Source organism: Drosophila santomea, chromosome X, assembly GCF_016746245.2.
Source record: "Drosophila santomea strain STO CAGO 1482 chromosome X, Prin_Dsan_1.1, whole genome shotgun sequence".
Lineage (NCBI taxonomy): Eukaryota > Metazoa > Arthropoda > Insecta > Diptera > Drosophilidae > Drosophila > Drosophila santomea.
Genome location: NC_053021.2, coordinates 4,481,885 through 4,501,626, shown reverse-complemented (window position 1 = coordinate 4,501,626; position 19,742 = coordinate 4,481,885). Strand labels below are relative to the sequence as shown.

The 19,742-nt window shown below is 40.1% G+C and overlaps 1 protein-coding gene across 6 annotated transcripts in view; it reads right to left on the bottom strand.

Annotated features, from left to right (window-relative positions):
• Positions 1-19,742, bottom strand: part of LOC120457398 (fasciclin-2) — a 65,357-nt gene that overhangs the window by 45,399 nt on the left and 216 nt on the right. For all 6 annotated transcript variants that reach the window (XM_039644969.2, XM_039644971.2, XM_039644970.2 and 3 more), the window contains exon 2: positions 17,281-17,562. In XM_039644969.2, the coding sequence (XP_039500903.1) occupies positions 17,281-17,350 (70 nt within the window). In that variant the 5' untranslated portion in view covers positions 17,351-17,562. The remainder of the gene's footprint in view (positions 1-17,280; positions 17,563-19,742) is intronic.

Below are 19,742 nucleotides of genomic sequence, written 5' to 3'. Positions count from 1 at the left end.
CCAAGTACAGTTGTGCATGGAACATTGTATTAAAAGGGCGAAATGCAAATTTAAAACTGCAGTGCATAACATCTTGAAATACTAAATTGGATTGGAGGGTCCTCTCTCGCAGTTTTTTGGCCACAATAAGTGGAAAAATTTATAGTTTATTATTTATTATCTACGCGGCGAGCTTAAACATTCGACCGATATTACCATCGTGCTATTAATATCTATTGAGCTTATTTCCAGACCTAAATGAACCATTAACACGGAAAGCCCGGGCCAGGCACTCATTTTTGCTTTCAGTGTAGTCGCGTGTGTGGCATTTTTGCTGACACCGAGTTGCGTGACTCGACCGTGGGCAATCGATGTTGGATGTTGCAGGTTGCCAGCGGTGATGTAGCTCGCCGGCAGCGGCAGCAGCAGCAGTAGCAGCAAAATGCAACAATGACTGTGTGTGCCCATTTTCTTCGAGAGTTTGTAACCGTTTTTTCTTTTATAATTTTTCTACTCTACAGCGGCAGAATTATTATCACAAATTGACCTCGTGCCGAAATCCAAAACGAGAAACTGCATCAATTTATGAACCAATTGTGACATTTACCCTTCGAGTTTTAAGGGGGGATCATGGGTGTAAATCGGCTTGGTCGCCGTTGAATGCCATCTGCATAAAATTGACATTTTGCTATGGCTTGACCTTTGATCGCTTTAAATGTTGTCCTGACTGCGACTGCTATGATTTCCAAATTCCCCCGAAGCTAATGACAAAATCGATGGCAATCAGATTTTAGTCACTAAAAGGACAAGATTCTGAAATGCTGAGATACTGCCCTCTCCTGGCAATTAAAAGGCAATTAGCTGGTAAATGCTATCCGGCAGATGCACAGATTCAAAATGCATGAGGTCTGGTACAGGAAAAACAATTCGATTCCCCCAGAACAATCAATCTAAGATACTCGAATCGAATCAAATCAAACCGAATCGATTTGATACGTACCTGATGATCTTTTAATTAACACATAGCCTCCTGATGTTAAAGAATTCAGGGCATTGCAATTGAGAGCTTAACCCATTGAAAGCGATAAAGGTAATTGTTATTTACAATTTAAACAAAAACTGTTGGTAAAATTACGAATATTGTGCCATACAATTAAATTAATTAATTTCTAAGACAACACTTAATAAAACCACTTATTAAAATAAAGTTTACTTTGAACTATTGAATATTTCAAAGAATTCGGGAAAATTACTTAGTGGGTTAAGATAACCAATTCGCCTAAAATCAGATAGTAACTAAAGGATTTCCGTACGAGAACTGGCGATTGAAAATTGAGTTATTGAAGACGAACGCATTTTCATCGGATTTGAATTTTTCCCATGCTTCCAAAATCAGACAGACGATGATGCGGAGAAAACTCAAATGAGTTATGTGTGTCGAGCACATATATATCATCTACGAGAATATATCTGTCCGCACTCGGCACTCTTACAGCTCGTATTTCGACAAATTGATTTCACACACAATTCAGACGGTCGGTTGGTTGGACCATCACAAGAGCCTCATCAGCTCATCTCATCTCACATTCTACATTCTACAGTTCTTCCATTTACTCCAACGAGCTTCATCAGCAAAAAGGCATCCAAACCCGAAAGCTGCAAGAACAATTATAATGCTGATGTTGCTGCTGGCGTTTGCTTCTTTTATACCATTTAATATGCATATAAAAAAAACGCAAACCGAAATGAAAACAGAAATGGGGGGCAGTATAGTCATTATGAATCTCATATCCAAGTCATGGGTGCCGTCCATCTGTGCCAGTTGTTGTGAGAAAGTTGTACAATGTTTGTTTCGGAAGGGGAACACATAGCGGGGAAATGTGACCCGACACTTGATCGATGTGGCAAATGTTGCCCAACTCGCAGCTTTAGGCAATTTCCTGTGAACTGCGGCAGGGAACAGCTTCCAAGATAACTAAGCATAAGAAACTCAAGATCAGCTAATAGTGTTAGGTTTGAAATTCAATTTTAAAACTGATGAGTCTTCGTTTTGGTTTTCTTTATGAAATGGTCACAGTTCCAAAACGAAAGAAACTTCAAGCTCCCATTTACCCAAGCTTCCCAGGATACAATAAAGCACGTCAAAACTCAATTCCGAGCCTCAAATTCAATTAAGATGTGCAAACAAAAATTCAATAACTTTTGACTCGGGCCATTATGGACGGCAATTGTGTCACAATTTTGTTTATAAGAATCTCTTCGAGACGCTTGAAAATCGTATCCCAAAATCCCCAAATTCCAAAAACCAATTCAATCGCTATCATAAACAAAGGATAAAAGTGAAGGCGAAACGATAGAGTTTCGCTTTTGTGCAAATAAATTTCATCGTCTAAACAATGCAAGTTGATGTGTCAATTGTAGACGGAAACTTTTCAGCCATGGAAACAACTCTGCAAAAGTGCAAAGAACAAAACGAAAACAATAATACTCCTTCGTTTCATTGGACATCTCAATCGCAATCTTGCATCTATATATCCTCCTCATCCGTCCATCCATCGACAGTTTTAATAACTTTTTTTGGTCATGTTTTCGAGTTGTTTTGTTTGGACAGCGATTGGTTGGTTCTCTATCGTTTTGTTTGCCTAATGGTAAATGGGCAAATGGCAAATGGCGATGGCATGATAAACCAAAATATTTGATGGCTTTCAGTGTTTCCTTTCTGCGCTTAATGAAATTCTCTTGCGGTTTGTTTACAAATCAAATTTGACTAATGTGGTTTGATTGATTTTGAATCTGTTGTTGATGGTTTAGGCAATGTCTTTTCTTTTTCTTTTCGTTAAAGGCCGTTTAAAGTTGGCCTGCCTGCATCGAAATCTCTAAATCCCCAAAGATACATTTGCAAATATTACTTTTTTTTGGTTTTGCATATCCACACCCTCAGCTATCTTTTGTACCTTGCATTTTTTTCGCCCGGCAATTATACAAACATCCCATGTGCGCAAACACAGATACATATACTCTTTTCAAGCGTATAGTTTCACCCGCTTGCTCCACAAAAAAAAATAAAAACCGCCAGCCACCACTGTGTTTTTCGCATAGTTTGGCAATCCATTGGATGCGTCGAAAACATTTAGATATTTTCCCACTTTTTTTTTTCAGCCAGCAGAAGCAAAAATCGCAGTTAACACTTTCTTGTTCCTATTCGAGAGCACTTTTCGCTTGAATTGGCGATCCATTTATTGTTTTCTTTTTAAGTGGAGTGTGGGATAAAGTTACTGCATGGTCCACTAGATAACTCTGTGGCACAGAATAATGAAAGCCTCATGCCTCTTAATCGAGGAAAGCCTCGGCAGATATTAAAATCGATTATTTTCATATATGCAAATACAAAAAGCCTATTTTGTTAGTCCATGGCCACTGCTTTCTGCAAGAGAAATAACCAGGCTTTAAGCAACAGCAACTAACTTTGGTTGAACTTACAAATTGAGTTTCTTAATGGAAATCTACCCCAATCAACCATTTTCACGAAAGATACAGATATGTCTAGCCACATGATTGGAATTTGTGCATACATCAGTATCTGATGGCATTTCCCAGCCAGTTAATGAGGCAATAGGGTGGGCTAGACGCCCTGTTGATTACTTGCTCCCTTTCACAAAGAAAAAGCAGAGGAAAAAGTGGAGAAAATCACGAAGACTGGCGCCTGACCTTTTCATAATGTTTTCAATCAATAAGACAAACACGAAACTGAGCCGTTAAAAGCCAACGAAGCAAATTCCCACCGGCTTGACCCAAAAATCCATGAGTAGGCCCCAAAAATATCCCCCAGTGCGTATATACTTTTGGATCAGAATGGAATTCAAGTGGCGAATGGATACGCAACATTTATATTTTTGGCGACACCATCGCACACGAAAATGGAAAATATTTTTAGTCTCAATAAGAAAATCAATTCCAGAATGAGCTTCAGGCACTTTGAAGTCCAACGGATTGTGAATGGACAGGCGATATATCTATATATATATATAGATATATACATACATAGTGAATGACGTGTAGTGTCGTTGCCCCAGCTGCCTTAATTCATATCTAAATCTGACTGAAGCTGATTCAAATGCTCTTCTTGCTGCTGTTGTTGGGGCATAAACAAAACTATAAAAGTTCTGTTTTGGTTTTGCCAAGGCGCCACAAAAATTGAGGGAGGTTTTATGCCACCCGGCATCTGTGTTTGCGTTTGACCCGATTTATTTATAAAGAATGCAAAGCGAAGCAAAGGAGGAGTTTGAGATTGGGTTTCGGGTTTTGGGTTTTGGGTCCATGTCCCCAGATAGAAAATACTGCCGGGGCCTAATTGCATTTGTTGCGTGTCAATGAGCAGCAAAAACTCCCAAGGGCGGAGCTTTCAATTAAAGAACGGATAAAGGAATATCAAATAAAATCAATTAGGAGAACTGGGCCGGGGGAATAGATTTGTTCCTGAGAAGTTCTCGATTCCCCGGGGCTAAGGTGGGCTCAAATGCGGTTGTCAAAGCAAATGTAATATACCGATATTAATTGCTCCTAAGCTTTACCTATTTGAAATAACTTTAAACATGATGCTATCTAAGTACAAGCAACAGTATTCAACCGATACTGTGAGTCTATATTTAACTGGCGGAATTGACCTATTACCTCTGCAGCAACGGCAGCCAGTAAGTATCTGCCAGATACATTTACACATGCCTATTCTCAGTCGGTGTTTCCCAATTCCCGTGCCCATTCCAAAGAAAAGAACACCCGAAAATCCAATTCAATGTCAATGCAGCTGTTTGCCATTGACAAAAACAAGCCATCGTCGACAACTGGAACTTAATTGTGGCAGACACACACGAACGTGTCAAATTAATTGCCACTTTTAGTTGTTCGCACCTCTGAAGAGCTGGATACTTCTATGGGCCGCATTCTTAGGAACTCTGTCCTCAGCGATTTCCCTCAATATACTTCTAGGTACCTAGATTCCATAAATTCCCATTCGTGTATGATAGGCAATTAGAGGGCGTGGCAGTTAGGCTGTCGCCACATTTGCATTGTCACCTTTAATGAGTTTTTGCCGGCACACGGAGCATAAACAGGCCATAAAAACGCGACATATACATTCTGTTGGTAATATTTTCCCCATTCCCAGATCCCCAAGAAAAGAATAACGAACATATATAGAAACCAAAACTGGAGGTGTGAAATCATCAATCATGACTTACAAGCCGTTTTTTGTGTTGTGCGTGTGTTTGTTTTCTGGCTTTTTTCTTATTTTTTTGATGGCCATTGACATTGACACTTACCTGGAAGAAGAAAAGTGGAAATGGTGGGAAAAAACATAATTAGTGACGTGTTTTCGTAAATCTCATAAGGTTGGTTGGTAAGCTAACAAAGATTTATGTCTTAACTGCCTTGGGACATAACAATTTTCTCATAAGTTATATATATATTTTCCAATAATTTTACACCACAATTTCGGTCTCAATTTAACTTAACACAAAATTCCTACAATTTGATTGTCTGCTTAACTACAGATTTCCTACATCCTGTTAATTGAATTGTTTATTATTTTAAGCCCATCTTAGAAACTAATGCCGGAATTGCTTTAGGGCAAACCAATTTGAAAATCCCCCGGAATAATCTTTGGACACGTGACAACAACCACTTGATGGTATTTGTAATCTCCTTTACCTAATCCACTTCATTTCCGCACTTTGTCGTGGGGTTGTGGAAAATTGAATTGTAAACAATTATGGGACGCTTCGAATCGAATGAGAAGTCAGAAAAGAAATCCAGGCCTTGGAGAACACAGAGACTGATGATGACAAAGTGACAGCCACCCCTAAAAAGCAACTAATTGAAAATACTTGAGCTGAGCTGCTAGAATGCCGAATGCTTCTTTTTTGGTGCTGCAGTATCTGTAGAGATATTTCAGCTTAAATGAAGTGTTAACAGGCTGCCAAGAAATGCCTTTCGGCCGCATAAATCACATTCGCAATTTGGCAAAGTGCAGCGGTGGTTTTTCTTTTTTCCTTTTTTTGGGGGGTGGATGGGTTTTGCCGGAAAATATCGAAATGGAGAAACAAAACTTGAATTTTGATTTAGAAACTAGACATAGACATAGGAAGGCGGGCAGGCAGCCAACCCTCAAAAAAAGTTGTCAAGCTGCACTCTGATTTATGTGGCTGAAAAACAATAATAATAAAAAAGAGGAAATCAAATTAATATGTTGACTAACCCCCTATAGATATTGTTTCTGAGGCGAAACGATAACCCACCAAGAACTATGCCAAAATCACAGCGGGTCATAAATAAATGAAATCTAAGGAGACTGGGTAAAAGCTTTTCCGTCCCACACATAATCCAACCTCCAAGATGTTGCGCCTTTAATTGACATATTATGTAAACAGGATAGTTAACATTGCTCATTTCATTTGGACTCATTTATTCGCAGCTGTATTTGTTCAGATGGCGTTGAAAAGGGGCGGAAATTGAGGTGGTGGGCTTACAAAGTGCGTATTGTATTCGAATTTGCCAACTCTTACAAATATCCTGAGTTGTCAGAGTGCTTAGATTAAAGAGAAATAAACAAGAAAATAGCTAAATTATATATTGCTAATTTCTTATCCCCAAATACAGACAGTCTTTTCTTCGTTTTCTAATTGGATAGTTATGTTTCTTGTGCTTTTTTATACTCTCTAAACTAATTCAATTTCGTTGATTGGGGTTGGCAATCCATCAACTGTTCCACTCTTTTTTTTTTATAGGCAGTTAGCATGAAAAAAGTCATGGAAAAAGCCAAGAACACTGCACTGGATTTTCCTCTCTCACTTTTCCACTCTTTATCGGTGAGTGCAATTAAGTTTTTGGAGAATGTTTTGTCAGTTGGCTGTCTGCGGAGCGATTAAAGCGTTTGATAAACTGCAGCTGCAGTTTGAAATTCATTAGATGCGCTTTCCTATCTGCTCGAATAATTAAACCAAACAAACTGCCAACTGTCGCCGAGGCAGAAAAACTTACACGAATTTCCATTACACGATCAAAAAGTAGTAGAGGTTTTGGTTCCGAGTTGGGATCGATGTTGTCCCGAGTTTGAGACTGTTTCTTGCTATTTTTGAACACTAATTGTGGAGAGCATAAGCATGAGATAAATTTGTATCCACGGCCGCTTTAAATGCCGTCTGGGGAGCAGCCGTCACTCGGATTTTCCTTCTGTATATGAAAAAGCAAAGGGAAAACCAGAAAGAGCCCCCCTAAGAAAATCGGCTTGCAGCATAATTGGCATCCCTAGAACAAAAGCCACTTGCGGTCCATATATCATGGCAGATCCGTAGAGTTAGGGGCAGTTAGGGAATGTGGGAAAAGCGGACGGAATCCAGATGGAATCCCATAATATCTGTTTGTTGTCGCTGGCACTTTTTAAAAGCAGCTCTAATGATGTGATCCTTGTGTTTTGGTTTTCCATTTCTTAAATGCTTTGTGGGACGTTCCGTTCAATTAGTTGTATTATAACTAAAGATACATAATAAGATCCTCATGGAATCTGTTCACTAATTTATTGTCTTTGCATTGTTTCAACCCAATAATTTTAATATGATTCACACACTTGTTTCACAATATACACTAGTTCACAGCCAGTTTCCCTTACTTTCGCTTCCCATCAGAGTGAAACTTCCTGTGCAACCTTATACCCTATCAACTGTCGCCATATCCATACCAATATCTAATGAATATCCACTGTTTTCACGCATCAGTTGGCACCGAAAACAAGTCAAACACCTGTTGGTTCTTTTCAGCGGGAACTACTTTAAACATTGCACGCATCGCTGGCTGCATTAAAAGCGAACGAATTGAATTTAATATACGGCAAACAAAAACATGCAGAATTTTAAAACAGTTGAGTGTAAAAGAGACTGGTAGGATGAAGAAAAAAGCAAAAACATTTATGATTCATTGAGTGCAAAATGTCGTGCTCAGTTGTACGACTTCCGCCAAGGGGCTCCAAATAACGAGTACGAAAAAATGTATAAACGAGTATACACAAAAAATAGGTGACCATCAAGTCGAGAGTCTTGTGTTGACAAATTGACGACTACAAAAAACGGCAAAGGAAGTCGATTCAACATCATTAGGCACACAGACTCGGCCACGCCCCTCTTTACCAACGCCCAGATCTCTGGAGCGACAGTTGCAGGCCTTTTCGGAGATCAGAGGGTTACAAATACAAACGAATCGCTGAGGAATATAAAAATTAATGTGGCACTAATGGTTGACAAATAAAACTCCACTATAACACTCGGCTACATCGGTAAAAGCCCATAGTTCTGTCAGCACACACATGTATTTCTGGACCCACTGCAAGTTATTCGATGTCATATGAAATATTTTTAGCAATGGAACCATCAAATGGGGTGGAAATTGAGGGGATGGAATTATGCTGTATGATTACAAGAAGTCGTTAAGGGTCTAAAATATAGTAATATAAAAATAGATAAGCTGATTACAATGTTATGAAAAACAAGAGAAGGTTTCGAATGGATGTTTCACAGTAAATTAACTATATTAAATTATTGAATATTAAAAAAGGATATTAAAACTGTTGACCCATGTGTGTTTCTTGATCTTTTCTTTCTCAAAATTCTCCCCTCAGCGACACAGTTTTTTGGTTTCCCTGGCCGACTTTCTGCAATTCTGAAAATTTCATTCGAAAACAGTTGGCCAAAATGAAGCCAGAGGGTAGAGAAAGAAGCAGACTTCTCTACGGACCCTCTGGACGATTCCCGGAAATGATCCACCGGGGAGAGGCACTCAACAGTAAACACTCGGCACGCGTGACTACCATAAACTATCTACGAATGGCGAAAAAATCTGAATAATTAATAAATCTAGAAACAAATTAATGAGGCCGCAACACGCGCAACGCATCTAATATTTTCCAAGACCCGAGTTAAGCGGGTTCAGGGGGTTCACGGGGGTTAAGGAGGGGGTGGTAAATGGCTCGGACGCATGACTGCAGTACGTTAAAATTTTCCGCCTATTTGTTTGCAACAAAACAGAATTAAAACAATCGTAAAAACGAAAATAACCAAGTAGCAGCGGCGGGCATGTGGCACTCCCCGTTAACCCACCAACGAACGGCCCCGACCGTTCCCTTCATAACCCAATGGTGCCGCACAATATTTCGCTGTCGTTAAAACGGCACGCGTCAGAAATCAAATGTCAACCGACACACAACACAATACACAACTAGAAGGGGGGAATATTCAACTACAGATACGAAGGCACTTGGTCATATCCTGGCAGGCTACATCCCCCTAGGCACCTTTTCACGGTGGCAAATTTATTCGCTCCGATCGAATATGTATCTACGGAATTGGCATTGTGCAGCGGCAATTACGTGTGCTGGCAATTGAACGGCGACGACCGACAGCCGTTAACAATGCCGCACAATTGCATCCGGAACCAGGAGAACTAATAACCGAAACGCAAAGACCAAGCTGACTTCGAAATTGGATGGCCAGGACAAAATCTTGAGCACATTTCTATGAATTTTTATTTGCGCCCTTGAATTGGAACGATTTCATAACAATTTAGTCGTTATTATGCACTTTTTTTCCAGACAGACAGCTTAGGCCAAGAGCTTCACTTGCACAGCATAAAATTCGAAATAAATAGGCAAAGGGACTTGCAACTACCAAAAGCTCCTTGCCGAAACCCTTTTCCCGATTTCGGGATTAATCAAACCAATCGGAAGCAAATTCAATTTGCTTTACATTCCTGCGCTCTCAGGCCCAAAAACAATTTGAGGAAGCCCCTCCACACATGACGATGGTTTTAATAGCCCCAGACCGTAAACAAGAGCGGGAAAAGGAAACCTGGCTCAGACCGAAGAAAACTGAATCACCGGAATTTAATCATCAGTCAGTCCATCGTCGTTTTTGTTCAAGGAGTGTGCGGATATCTGTGTGAAAGAGTGCTTCATGCGCTTTACTCAGAATTTGCTGCAGAGCTTAAAACATAAAGTCCGAAAGTGACGACAGACATTGGCAGCGCTTTCGCCGGAAAGTGGGAAATCCGAGGTAGAGGCTGGGCCCCTACAAGTCCAGAGATAAAACTGCCTGAGTTATGTGAGTGTGTCCAGCGTCTCGACGTTTTGAATAAAAAAAAAGAAGCAGAGCACACAGGTAACCTGGAAAAGTGGCCATTTATAGTATGGACAAGATCAACTCCCCGCAATCTTAAAGATGATTGGAATAAAGTTTCCACAGTTTCTCTTTAAAAAAAAAAACAAAGCATTCTTTGTTATTTTCGGCACAAAGCAAGCTGATCCTTGATTTACCACGTGCAAAAAACGAAACTGACAGAGAAAAGCAGAGAAAGGTGAATCACTAACAAAGTTTTCAGTTTTGATAAAAAATGATAAAGCCCTAAATCAAAGGATATACCCAAAGATGAGGACGAAGTAGCAGACCAAGAACTTTGCCTGCAACAAAGCAATGTGAATGAACTTTTACTTTTAGCAGACATCAAATCACCCAGCATCGCTTTCTCTCCATCTCTTTCGGGGTAAAGGTAAAGGCCATCATTAATCTTGGCTGTCCACTGGTTTCGCAACTTCTCCGCTCCGAAACCCCCGTGCTCCTCCCATTCATCGCCCGATCCCCCGGCACAGATAATGCCCGTTAGCCGTATCTGTATCTGGGTTCGCTGACTCAGTTGCCCACTGCCGTGCTGCCACATTCTTGTGTTATTAATGGGTTAAGCTAATTATTGACAAAGCTGTTCGCCCCCCACCGCCGGCGTTATATGTTATAGAATCTGTTCTCTCCTGGATCCTGGATACATTCTGGATACTAAATTCTGAACTCTCTGCTCCCGACGACTGACTAATGTCCGAGAATCCAAGTGCGCGTGCATTATCCATCCTCCTGCAGCACAACAGAACACAACGATAACAATCAATTTAAAATTCTTTCCAATACATTTGCTGCTCAAATTATGCATGACAAATGCTTAAAAGTTCATGACTAAAATGCAAACACAATGAAGGGCAGGCAGGGCGCCGAAAAGGGGTGCCTGAGTTGGACTAAGTTGATTGTTGTTATTTTTGTCTTTTCTTCGCTCCTTTTGTTGGCCGCATTGCGAATGCGCATGTGAAAAATTGCCATAAAATTATGAAAATTTACGCTAAACTATGCCCAGCGCCAAAAGAGGGGTACAGGGGGTGTCGAAAAAGGGTGTTCTCAGGCCCCCAGCCAATTTGGCGTCGGCTAAAAAGTTTTCGTAACTTTGGGAATGGGATAATGATGAGAATGAAGCCGGCACACGGCTCAGTCAAGAGGTTTCCACAAGGGTAGGAGTAAAAAAGGGGCCCTAAAAGGGAAGAGTTCCCGTCAAAGAACTAAGTTCCCGAACTAGTTATTTTCAAGTCGCGGAACTAGTTTATCAACAAACTCCTAAAGAACTTTTGCCCACGATACCATATTCTTTATATAGACCATGTTTTCACCAGAGAAGGAAGGTTATTATATTTTAAATGGCCATTAGTACTTTCGATTAATATTAGCTGCTTATTTGGTAGGTAGGCAGCTAAAGAAAAACTATCTCTTGAATAAATGTTGAAAAATTCCGAATTTCAGTCTCTAAGCTTAACTGCAGAATCCAGAGCATTTCAATATTGGAATGGGCAAAAATATACATACATATATGCGCATCGTTGTTAAAAACAATTTGGACGCCCATGTGAGTCTGTGAACGTTTCAGAATCCAAAACCCAATCCCATTTCTGTTCCATCGCATCCCATTTCAGCGGAACTGAAGGGGAACTGGCAAAACCGACAGCGGAACATGGGAGACGGTGTTTTGGGGACCTGGAAAAGAACTAAAGAGTGGGTGAGGGGGTGCAGGGGCGTGGGGGTAAACGTTGATAATGACGCGGGCAGCCACTGAGCACATCATATGAATGTCAGTGAGGCACTGGCAAATGGGTGAGAAGAATGGATGAGCGCAGAGAAAAAAATAGATTTTCTCCACTTTTTTTTTTGGAACATTCACTTGTTTGTTATTCGAATGCCAAATAAAGTTTTTTTAAAACCTGGAAAATTACTTTAAACAGAATTATTCTTTATTTTTAGCTGTCAAGCTCCATCCCATTTGGTTGAGTGTAAGCAGAGGGCAGAGAGCATGCAACGCTGCCGGCAGAGGTTTATTTGGTTAAATGCTGAAAATTGCCAAAAGCAGCGGAAAGTGGCGGTGTACAAAATGGGGCAAGGGGGGAAGCAAGAGGAATTGCCTTATGGTTGCACTTTTTGCAGCTTTTCGTTGTTTTGTGCACATCTTGATGAGCTGCCGCTGATAGTTGAGCCTTAATGGTGGGAAAAAAACAGAAAACAAAGCGGCAAGGCAAGATAAGTGCTGCGGATGGGATGGCCTTTTGAGGATGGAACGAAATGGGATGGGATGGGAGGACGAGCGGCTGCCAAGGGCGCAAGGTGCATGGGAGGAGGTGGAGATTGTGGTGGGTGTTCGTGGGAGTGGAAGTCACTCAATTTGCAGTGTGGGAAAATTAATGAGTAGCGCCAAGAGCGGCGATTGCGAGGATCAAGGGTATGCAAAGTGGAGCACGACTTCGTAGCAAAAACGAAAACCAAACGAAGATAATTTAACCTAACCTCCACCACAACCAAATCATTTACAGTGGGACACCCGCAAACTGGGAACTGTATAAACAAAATTTCACACAGAAATCTTAAAATCCAATCGCAAAAAGTGTTTCTAACTTATATGCTCACTCAAGTTCTTCTTGGCCAGTACATTTTGTCTATATATATTTCCTGAGCGGACATCTCTCCCTTTAACGGACAGTAAACGAAATAGGAACGAATTGATTAAAACACAGGGCTACAGAACAAAGACGAAAAGTGAGACAATAAAGGGTGTGGCTTACGGGGGAATGAACGAAAGGACGCAAACGGACAGTTGGGCAGACAGACAAATGGACGGACTGGAGAAGTTGGAACCTGGCCATGCACTTTGCATTACCAATTAGAAAACCCGACGAACGGACGAGCAGAGAAGGTAACAAAAATTGACAATTGACGCCGCAATCAGGAAGGCAAACACACATGGGCGGCGAGAGTGAGGGGAGTGTGTCTCATTGTTATGCAATTGCAATGGGGCAAGTCAATTAAAAACATTCTATTCCATTCCAGCAACAACCCTCGGGTTCGTCTGGCTACCGATGACTGTTTGGATTACGGCCAAAGGCGGATATCAATGACCTAACCTCACTTTCCTTATTTCCCTATGTGACCATGTGTATCTCCCTTTCTTTCCGATGACCAAACCAAACCTCCCCCGACCAACGGCTCTCGTTCGAGCAAGACATAATCCAATTAGCAATTAGTTGTGTATGCCGGGGCGTCATCGGGGTACCTGAGCACCTCCTAGATGGTTCGGTTCCGATAGGATGGAAGAACAGGTAGGAAAAGACCTGGGCCTCAAGGAATGGGTCCCAAATCGAATGCCTGCCAATCGGTTATAACTCAATTTCGGCTGGTTATTAGGCCCAGCACGTCTTGGGACGTCGTTTCCTGTATTCCAACGTCTGGGGTTGTAGGATCTTTATCTCAGCAATTCTTTAATAATTCAGTAAAGTTAGGTAGCATTGGCAAATAACCCTTGGAAACATAGTGTAAATTTTTAAAAACCAAAGATTTTATTAACTAAAACGTGCACCTTATGTTTCAAGTAATGAACTTTTGGCTGAAGGCTTAATGTGACCCGATTGAACGCGATGCGGGTGGTGGACCTGAGACACATGTGGCTCAATCACTTTTTGTGATTCGCCTGAATTTTAATTTAAAATTCATTCATCATATTCATGAAAAACCCGAAGTGTGGAAAAGCGAGGGTCGCCAGTGGCTTACCAACAATCCTTCATTTGTAATTTCTGTGCATTCTTTGTTTGCTGGGCTGCCGTTTTTGTTTTATACATACTATACCATACTACAGGAATGTATCTTGTCTTGCTGCGACTCATTGTTTAAGCTTCATTGGGATTATGCGGGCTTAACCCCTGTTTTTTGGTCCAACTCTCTCTTACCCACTCTCACTGCATTCCATAATAAGTAATGTCTTGCCATATTTTCACACTAATTTAATTCTTTAATTTTTCCCTCTTAAAATAATGTTTTCTCTTTTTTTCAGTTTATTTGAAAATTTTTAAGCACTCATGTGACTGCGATTATAATGCTTGTAATATGCAGTGTTATGCTAAGTTTTCTGCTTTATCTTTTTGAATATATATTATAAAATATACATATACATATAAGCCATTACTTTCCTTTATGCTTGTATGTACTCGGTATTTTTGTAAAGGCTTTTCCAGCTCATTTGCAGTTAATTTAAATGGTTTGGCCTGGGTTTTTTTTGCAACAATGCCTGCTAATTATGGTGAAGTTTTTTGGGTTCTCGGCCGCATTGAAAAATCAAGCATCCATAAAGATCTTTGGAGAGATTGCCACCTATAAACATATGTACATATATAGGGAGATATATATAGAGATATAACACAACAGAGCTCATTATCATTTCTGCAATCCACTTGAATCCTTTTGTTTTGCTGTCCCATCCGAAATGTTTTGTTTTATTAATTAAAGCGAAATGCAAGGCTTTCCGGGCATTACTGGATTAAAATTAAAACAAGGGAAAACGTGAAGAAAAGAGGAAAGAGCCGGTTAGTGAGTGAATGAGTGAGAGGCAAACAAGAAGCTGCAACAATTCTTTTCTACGCACGGCCAGACTTTGCAACATAATTGGAATTTCCTTTTTCCTGCCCATACCCATTACCCTCTCTTTCGCTCCAGGTTCAGCCCTCTCTTTCTTCAGCATGCTTCATCTTTGTCTTGTCAAGTGGCACAAAAGACAAGAAAAGAAAGAACTCAAGAGTTGCTCGCTTGACCATAAGCTGTCCCATTCAGGCAACAACTTGAGCAGCAACCTGATGTTCCCTGTCCCCCTAGTCTCTCTCTCTCTTTCTATAGTCATCAACCCATCCCTTTCTCCGCGCTCTAAAGGTGGGTAAAAGGAGGGTGAAGGAGGCGTGAGATACTGACTAAGAAGTCAAAGAGATATGAGTCAGAGAATTCTGAGAATGTCCTCAGTTCGAGGAAGAGGTATTAAGTTGAGTTCATGGGCTTGTCTTTTAAACTCAAGACCCTCTCTGAACTCACAGCTTCCTCATTGGATCTCCACAGTGATTTTATACAGTAAATGAACAGGGTATGCAATAACGTGTTGGTTCCTAAGAGGTTTTTAAGCCCCACTCGTTTATCTTAACAACTTTATTGGAAAATAACAATTTTCAAAATGCCAAATTTAGAAATGAGCATATGATTATGAAGCATAAGATGCAAACCGATATTAAAGTTACCTTAAAATATATTGCCAGCATTCCCTTTTTTGAAACACCAGTGAAAAGATGAAGATAAAGTGCAGCTCTTAAGATTCTGCTGCCCTTTCCAGTCCTGACCTCTCTTGGATTTTCCATTCATCTCAAGGCCCTCATCGTCCATTAATGGTATGACGAACTGTCTAACTGACAGTTTTCCCAGGCGCGATGGCCGAAGTGAAAGCGCCACCCAATTAAGCCAGTTTCGGGCTTAGCTAATTAGGACTGTCCACCCTTTTTCACTACTTCAGCTCCCCCTTTATTCTGACCATTTTCTCCGGCTTTTCTTTAACGTTTTTTTCTCACACAAAAATATAGAACAAGCTCTTATTTAGAGTTTGGCCAACAAAAAAAAAAAGAGCGCAGTCAACAACATAAAAAGTTTTTACTTTACTGCTCAAAAATTAGAGCCCAAGTGACCACAAAAGAAAGAAGGAGGGGAGTTGGGATGTTTTCTCCCTTTCTACAAAAGCGTTCTTACCAAAGAAAAGTGCTTAAACACTTATTACCAACTAGCCAAATCATGATCACCTACCGACTGAGTCATCCTGCAATGATTTTACCAATTGTTTTCCCTTCTCTGTGAGAATTTGATCTCTTTTTGAGGGGGTATTTGTAGAAAACATACGGAGCAGAAGGGGTGAGGAAACTGAGTTAATTAAATTCGACTTTCTGCGGTATTAGATCATTTTAAAAGGCCACGCATGAAATTGTCTGCCTGCCCCATCTTTTGTGGTCCAAACCGGATGCGGTAATTGCTGGGAAGTCGACGCTGGACTCTTCTTGACTTAACAGTTCGCCAAGAAGCTTGCGACCCTACAAAGTGTCTGAGTTATGAATCTTTCAATTCGATAAGTCTTTAGATTTGCTGGTAGTCCGGTTAAATGGGTTTAAGGCTAATATCAATCTGCGCTTCTATGTTCTTTCTTCTGGTCTATAATTTGTCCTCTAATTAATAATTATATAAGTAGTGTTTGCACCTTATTTTCTTCTTAGGCCTAATTAGCTAAATATCTCTGAGAAAATCTCATCCAGACACTTAAATAGTTTCTTTTCTCCTTGTTGCCGTAGTAAAAGCACTTCAGGAAATGTTCCCATAATCCAAAGCATCTAACAGCACCTAATAGCAACTAAGTCGTTGTTAACAGGCAACTCTTGCGCAATATTTATCAGTGTTTGTCCAAATTTTACGGCTTCAAAGTCAGGTGCCGGTTTTTTAGGAGTATCTGCGATTGTAATTCTCTCTCATGTTCACTGAAAAATTTACGATATTTGACCAGCCACGATATAGGCTGCTCTGAGGTAAGGTAAATATTGTCTTTAGTTTTCTGGGAGATTGCGATAAGGAAAAGATGATTTTAGTTTTCGTGGGATGTTGTTTTCTTATATTTCTTTGGGTCTATTTGCTGAGTGTTCGTTTCAGGGTCGGCTATGGCTATCATCAGGTACCTAAGTGCAAGTGCTCAGGTAATTTTTCTGTCTGGAATCACATAAGGAAACAACAAAAATTTGATATGACCCTCTCGACTGATAAGCGGATTTAAGCTAAGTCGGTCCTTAGTCGGAATACCTCTGTCAGCCATAATTGTGTCAGCCATCACATAGTGATATGACACAACCATAGGATTAAAGGTGTTTAATTATATTTTTCCTATTCAGTTTTTTAAAGGAGTACATACAAGACTTGTGTTATAAGCAAAAGCGTTATTAGCTTTTTTGGCCCCATTGAAAAGCCATATATTTCCAATTTGGAGCACTTTGCGGCATTTCTTATCATAATACCAAATAGAAAAGCACATTTTGGGGACTTGGGGAGCATTTTTATCCGTACTCACCTATTAAAGAGCAGCTGCAGAGGAGCAGCGCCAAAAAGACGCCGACTGAATTTAGCGGCAGTTCACCCATTTTTATCGCTGATTTTGCAGTTGTAGTAGTTTCCTAGGTTTTCCGCTCGCAAATTGCTCTCGTTTTAACTTCTTTGGTTTGTTTACGGATGCACACGAAAAAAATGTTTAAAAAATTTCAGTTTGTTTTCGTTGCTCGTGATTGCACAGATTATTGTATTTTGATTAACACTCTGCGTCTGGTGTTTTTTCAAGCTGTTTTAGTGTGTGAATCTGAAAGAATAGTGATAATGAAAGAAAGATGAATTAGCTAAGGCTACAATTTAAATACAGATATATTTTTTTTATTTAATTCATGGTAACTGGCTTTTGTGGTTAGTTAGTTCGAGCCTGAGAAGTTCATCTGCATTTGATATTTGTCATAACTTTAACATTTCAGATTCAAATGGCAAATGTTGGCATTTATGGGCGAGAAGAAGAGGAAGACACATCGCACGAGACTGCTTCTTGGCGGTGCGAGCGGGACAGTGAGGTGTGCGATGTTGTGTGCGTGTGTGCCTTGTCTCTTTTGCATTCTAAAGTCGGCGGCACCGAAGAAAAAAGAAGGAAGATGAAGAAAATAAAACCTGCTGCGCCGCCGACTTCGCACATGTTGGCCAGTTTTTGTAACGGAAATTGCGGGGCTCTCAGCAGTCGAAACACATATTGCGGGAAATATTGTAGGGGTAACACAGACAGGGGAAGGGAGGGGCTTTGGACAAGGTAGGAGAGAAATGCTTAAGCTAAATTGTATCTATAAGTTTGTGTTCTCTGCAGATCGTTATCTTTTGTGTTCAGGGTTCGAGAGCGAAATGTATATTTCTTATCGGCACGAACTTATTTTTTTTCGCCTCTCCAATAATTCATGACTCAAGCTTGGTCTCTTTCTCTCTCTCTCGCTCTCTCTGTTTGCTCACTGAAGTTACACCTATGCTAAGTGTCCTTGGGTTGCAACAAGTTCTAAAGTACAGTTATCACTCGCTTCAGAGAATCTCGAAAGCAAAATGCACATAATATAGAAATAAAAGACGCTTGGGTAATAGAATTGAACGTGACTTCAATGCAATGGCTAATATAAATTAAACTAAAGTTTCATTTACACTAACGACTTTTAAGCAGTGCTTTAATATTGCATGCAGTGCAGTTCCCACTTTCGCAAAGAAATCCAGTGAAACATTTAGCTTTTAAGTTGCAACAGTCCTATCGCAAACAAATTTGCATACAAACGAGGTAAAACTGTAGCTGGTTCTTCGCGAGCTCGTCTTGCCACTAACCCCGCCTACTTTCCCGACGCCCCCCTCACTTGGCTTACGGTTATCACAGTTACTGGATAATCGATATTTATGGCAGGCCTTGACTTTTTTTCGCATATGTGTGTCTGCGGCACGCGAAATATTCTTGGGAAAATTCCCCTTGCATCTCTCTTCATTTTTGCTTTTGGCAAATTGAGACATTGTTGCAAAATACCCGGGAAGCAGCTTTAAATATTCATAAAGTTTCGAAAACGCTAATTATAATGAGAGACTTGGCCGAAAGGGAACTTCTGACGACGGTAGTTTTTGTGAATCTGTGAGAGTTGCACAAAGTTTAGAAGTTTTCCACTTGATATTCGTGAATTAATAATGCTGTCAAATGATTTGATTGTGAATTTCGACGCTGCCGGAAAATTGTAATTACATTTTCCGTTTACATTTGATTGCCTATGATTGGCCCAACAGTTGTATTGTATACTTAATTAAAATATTGTCTGGTTACGTTTAATAAAACCTAATAAACTAATTTATTAACTGCCGAAAGTAAAGTGGCAAAGCTTTTCAAATAAGCATGGAATGATGTCAAAGATGTTAATTTACCAACTTTGACTTTATTCCTGCTTGTTAACAGTTTAAACAATTTTTAATTACGTTAAAACTTTTACCAGAAGCCGCAGCTAACGAAATAAACTTTTTTTTATGCGACAAAAAGGCGATTGACAGACAAAAGAAAAACAAAGTCGGCTGAAATTGTTGCTGCAAGAGTGAGTCAATTTCCAGTGCTCACTGTTGGTAGTAACAACAATAAAGTTGGCAGCAAAGCGGGCCCAAAAACCTGTTCTCCGTTTTATTTTTCTTGCTTTTCAGGTGATGTTCTTTTTTTTCATATTTGTTGTATGCACTTTCCAACTCGATTATTGGGTGAGTTTTCAAAGGGTTTTCATGGAGGTTTTCATTGAAATAACTTGTGCACGTGACTCATTGGAATCTTTAGTTAAAACAACAAAATAGCATAGGGTCAGAGCGAGAGAGATACTATTTGTGTATTTTTTGTCACACGCTAAAAAAAAGTTTCGAAAAAAATATGTACAAGAATGGCGCCAGTTTATTTTTGGTTTTTGGAGAGCTGTGTCGGTATGTTTTTTGAGTGCCTCTCCGCCA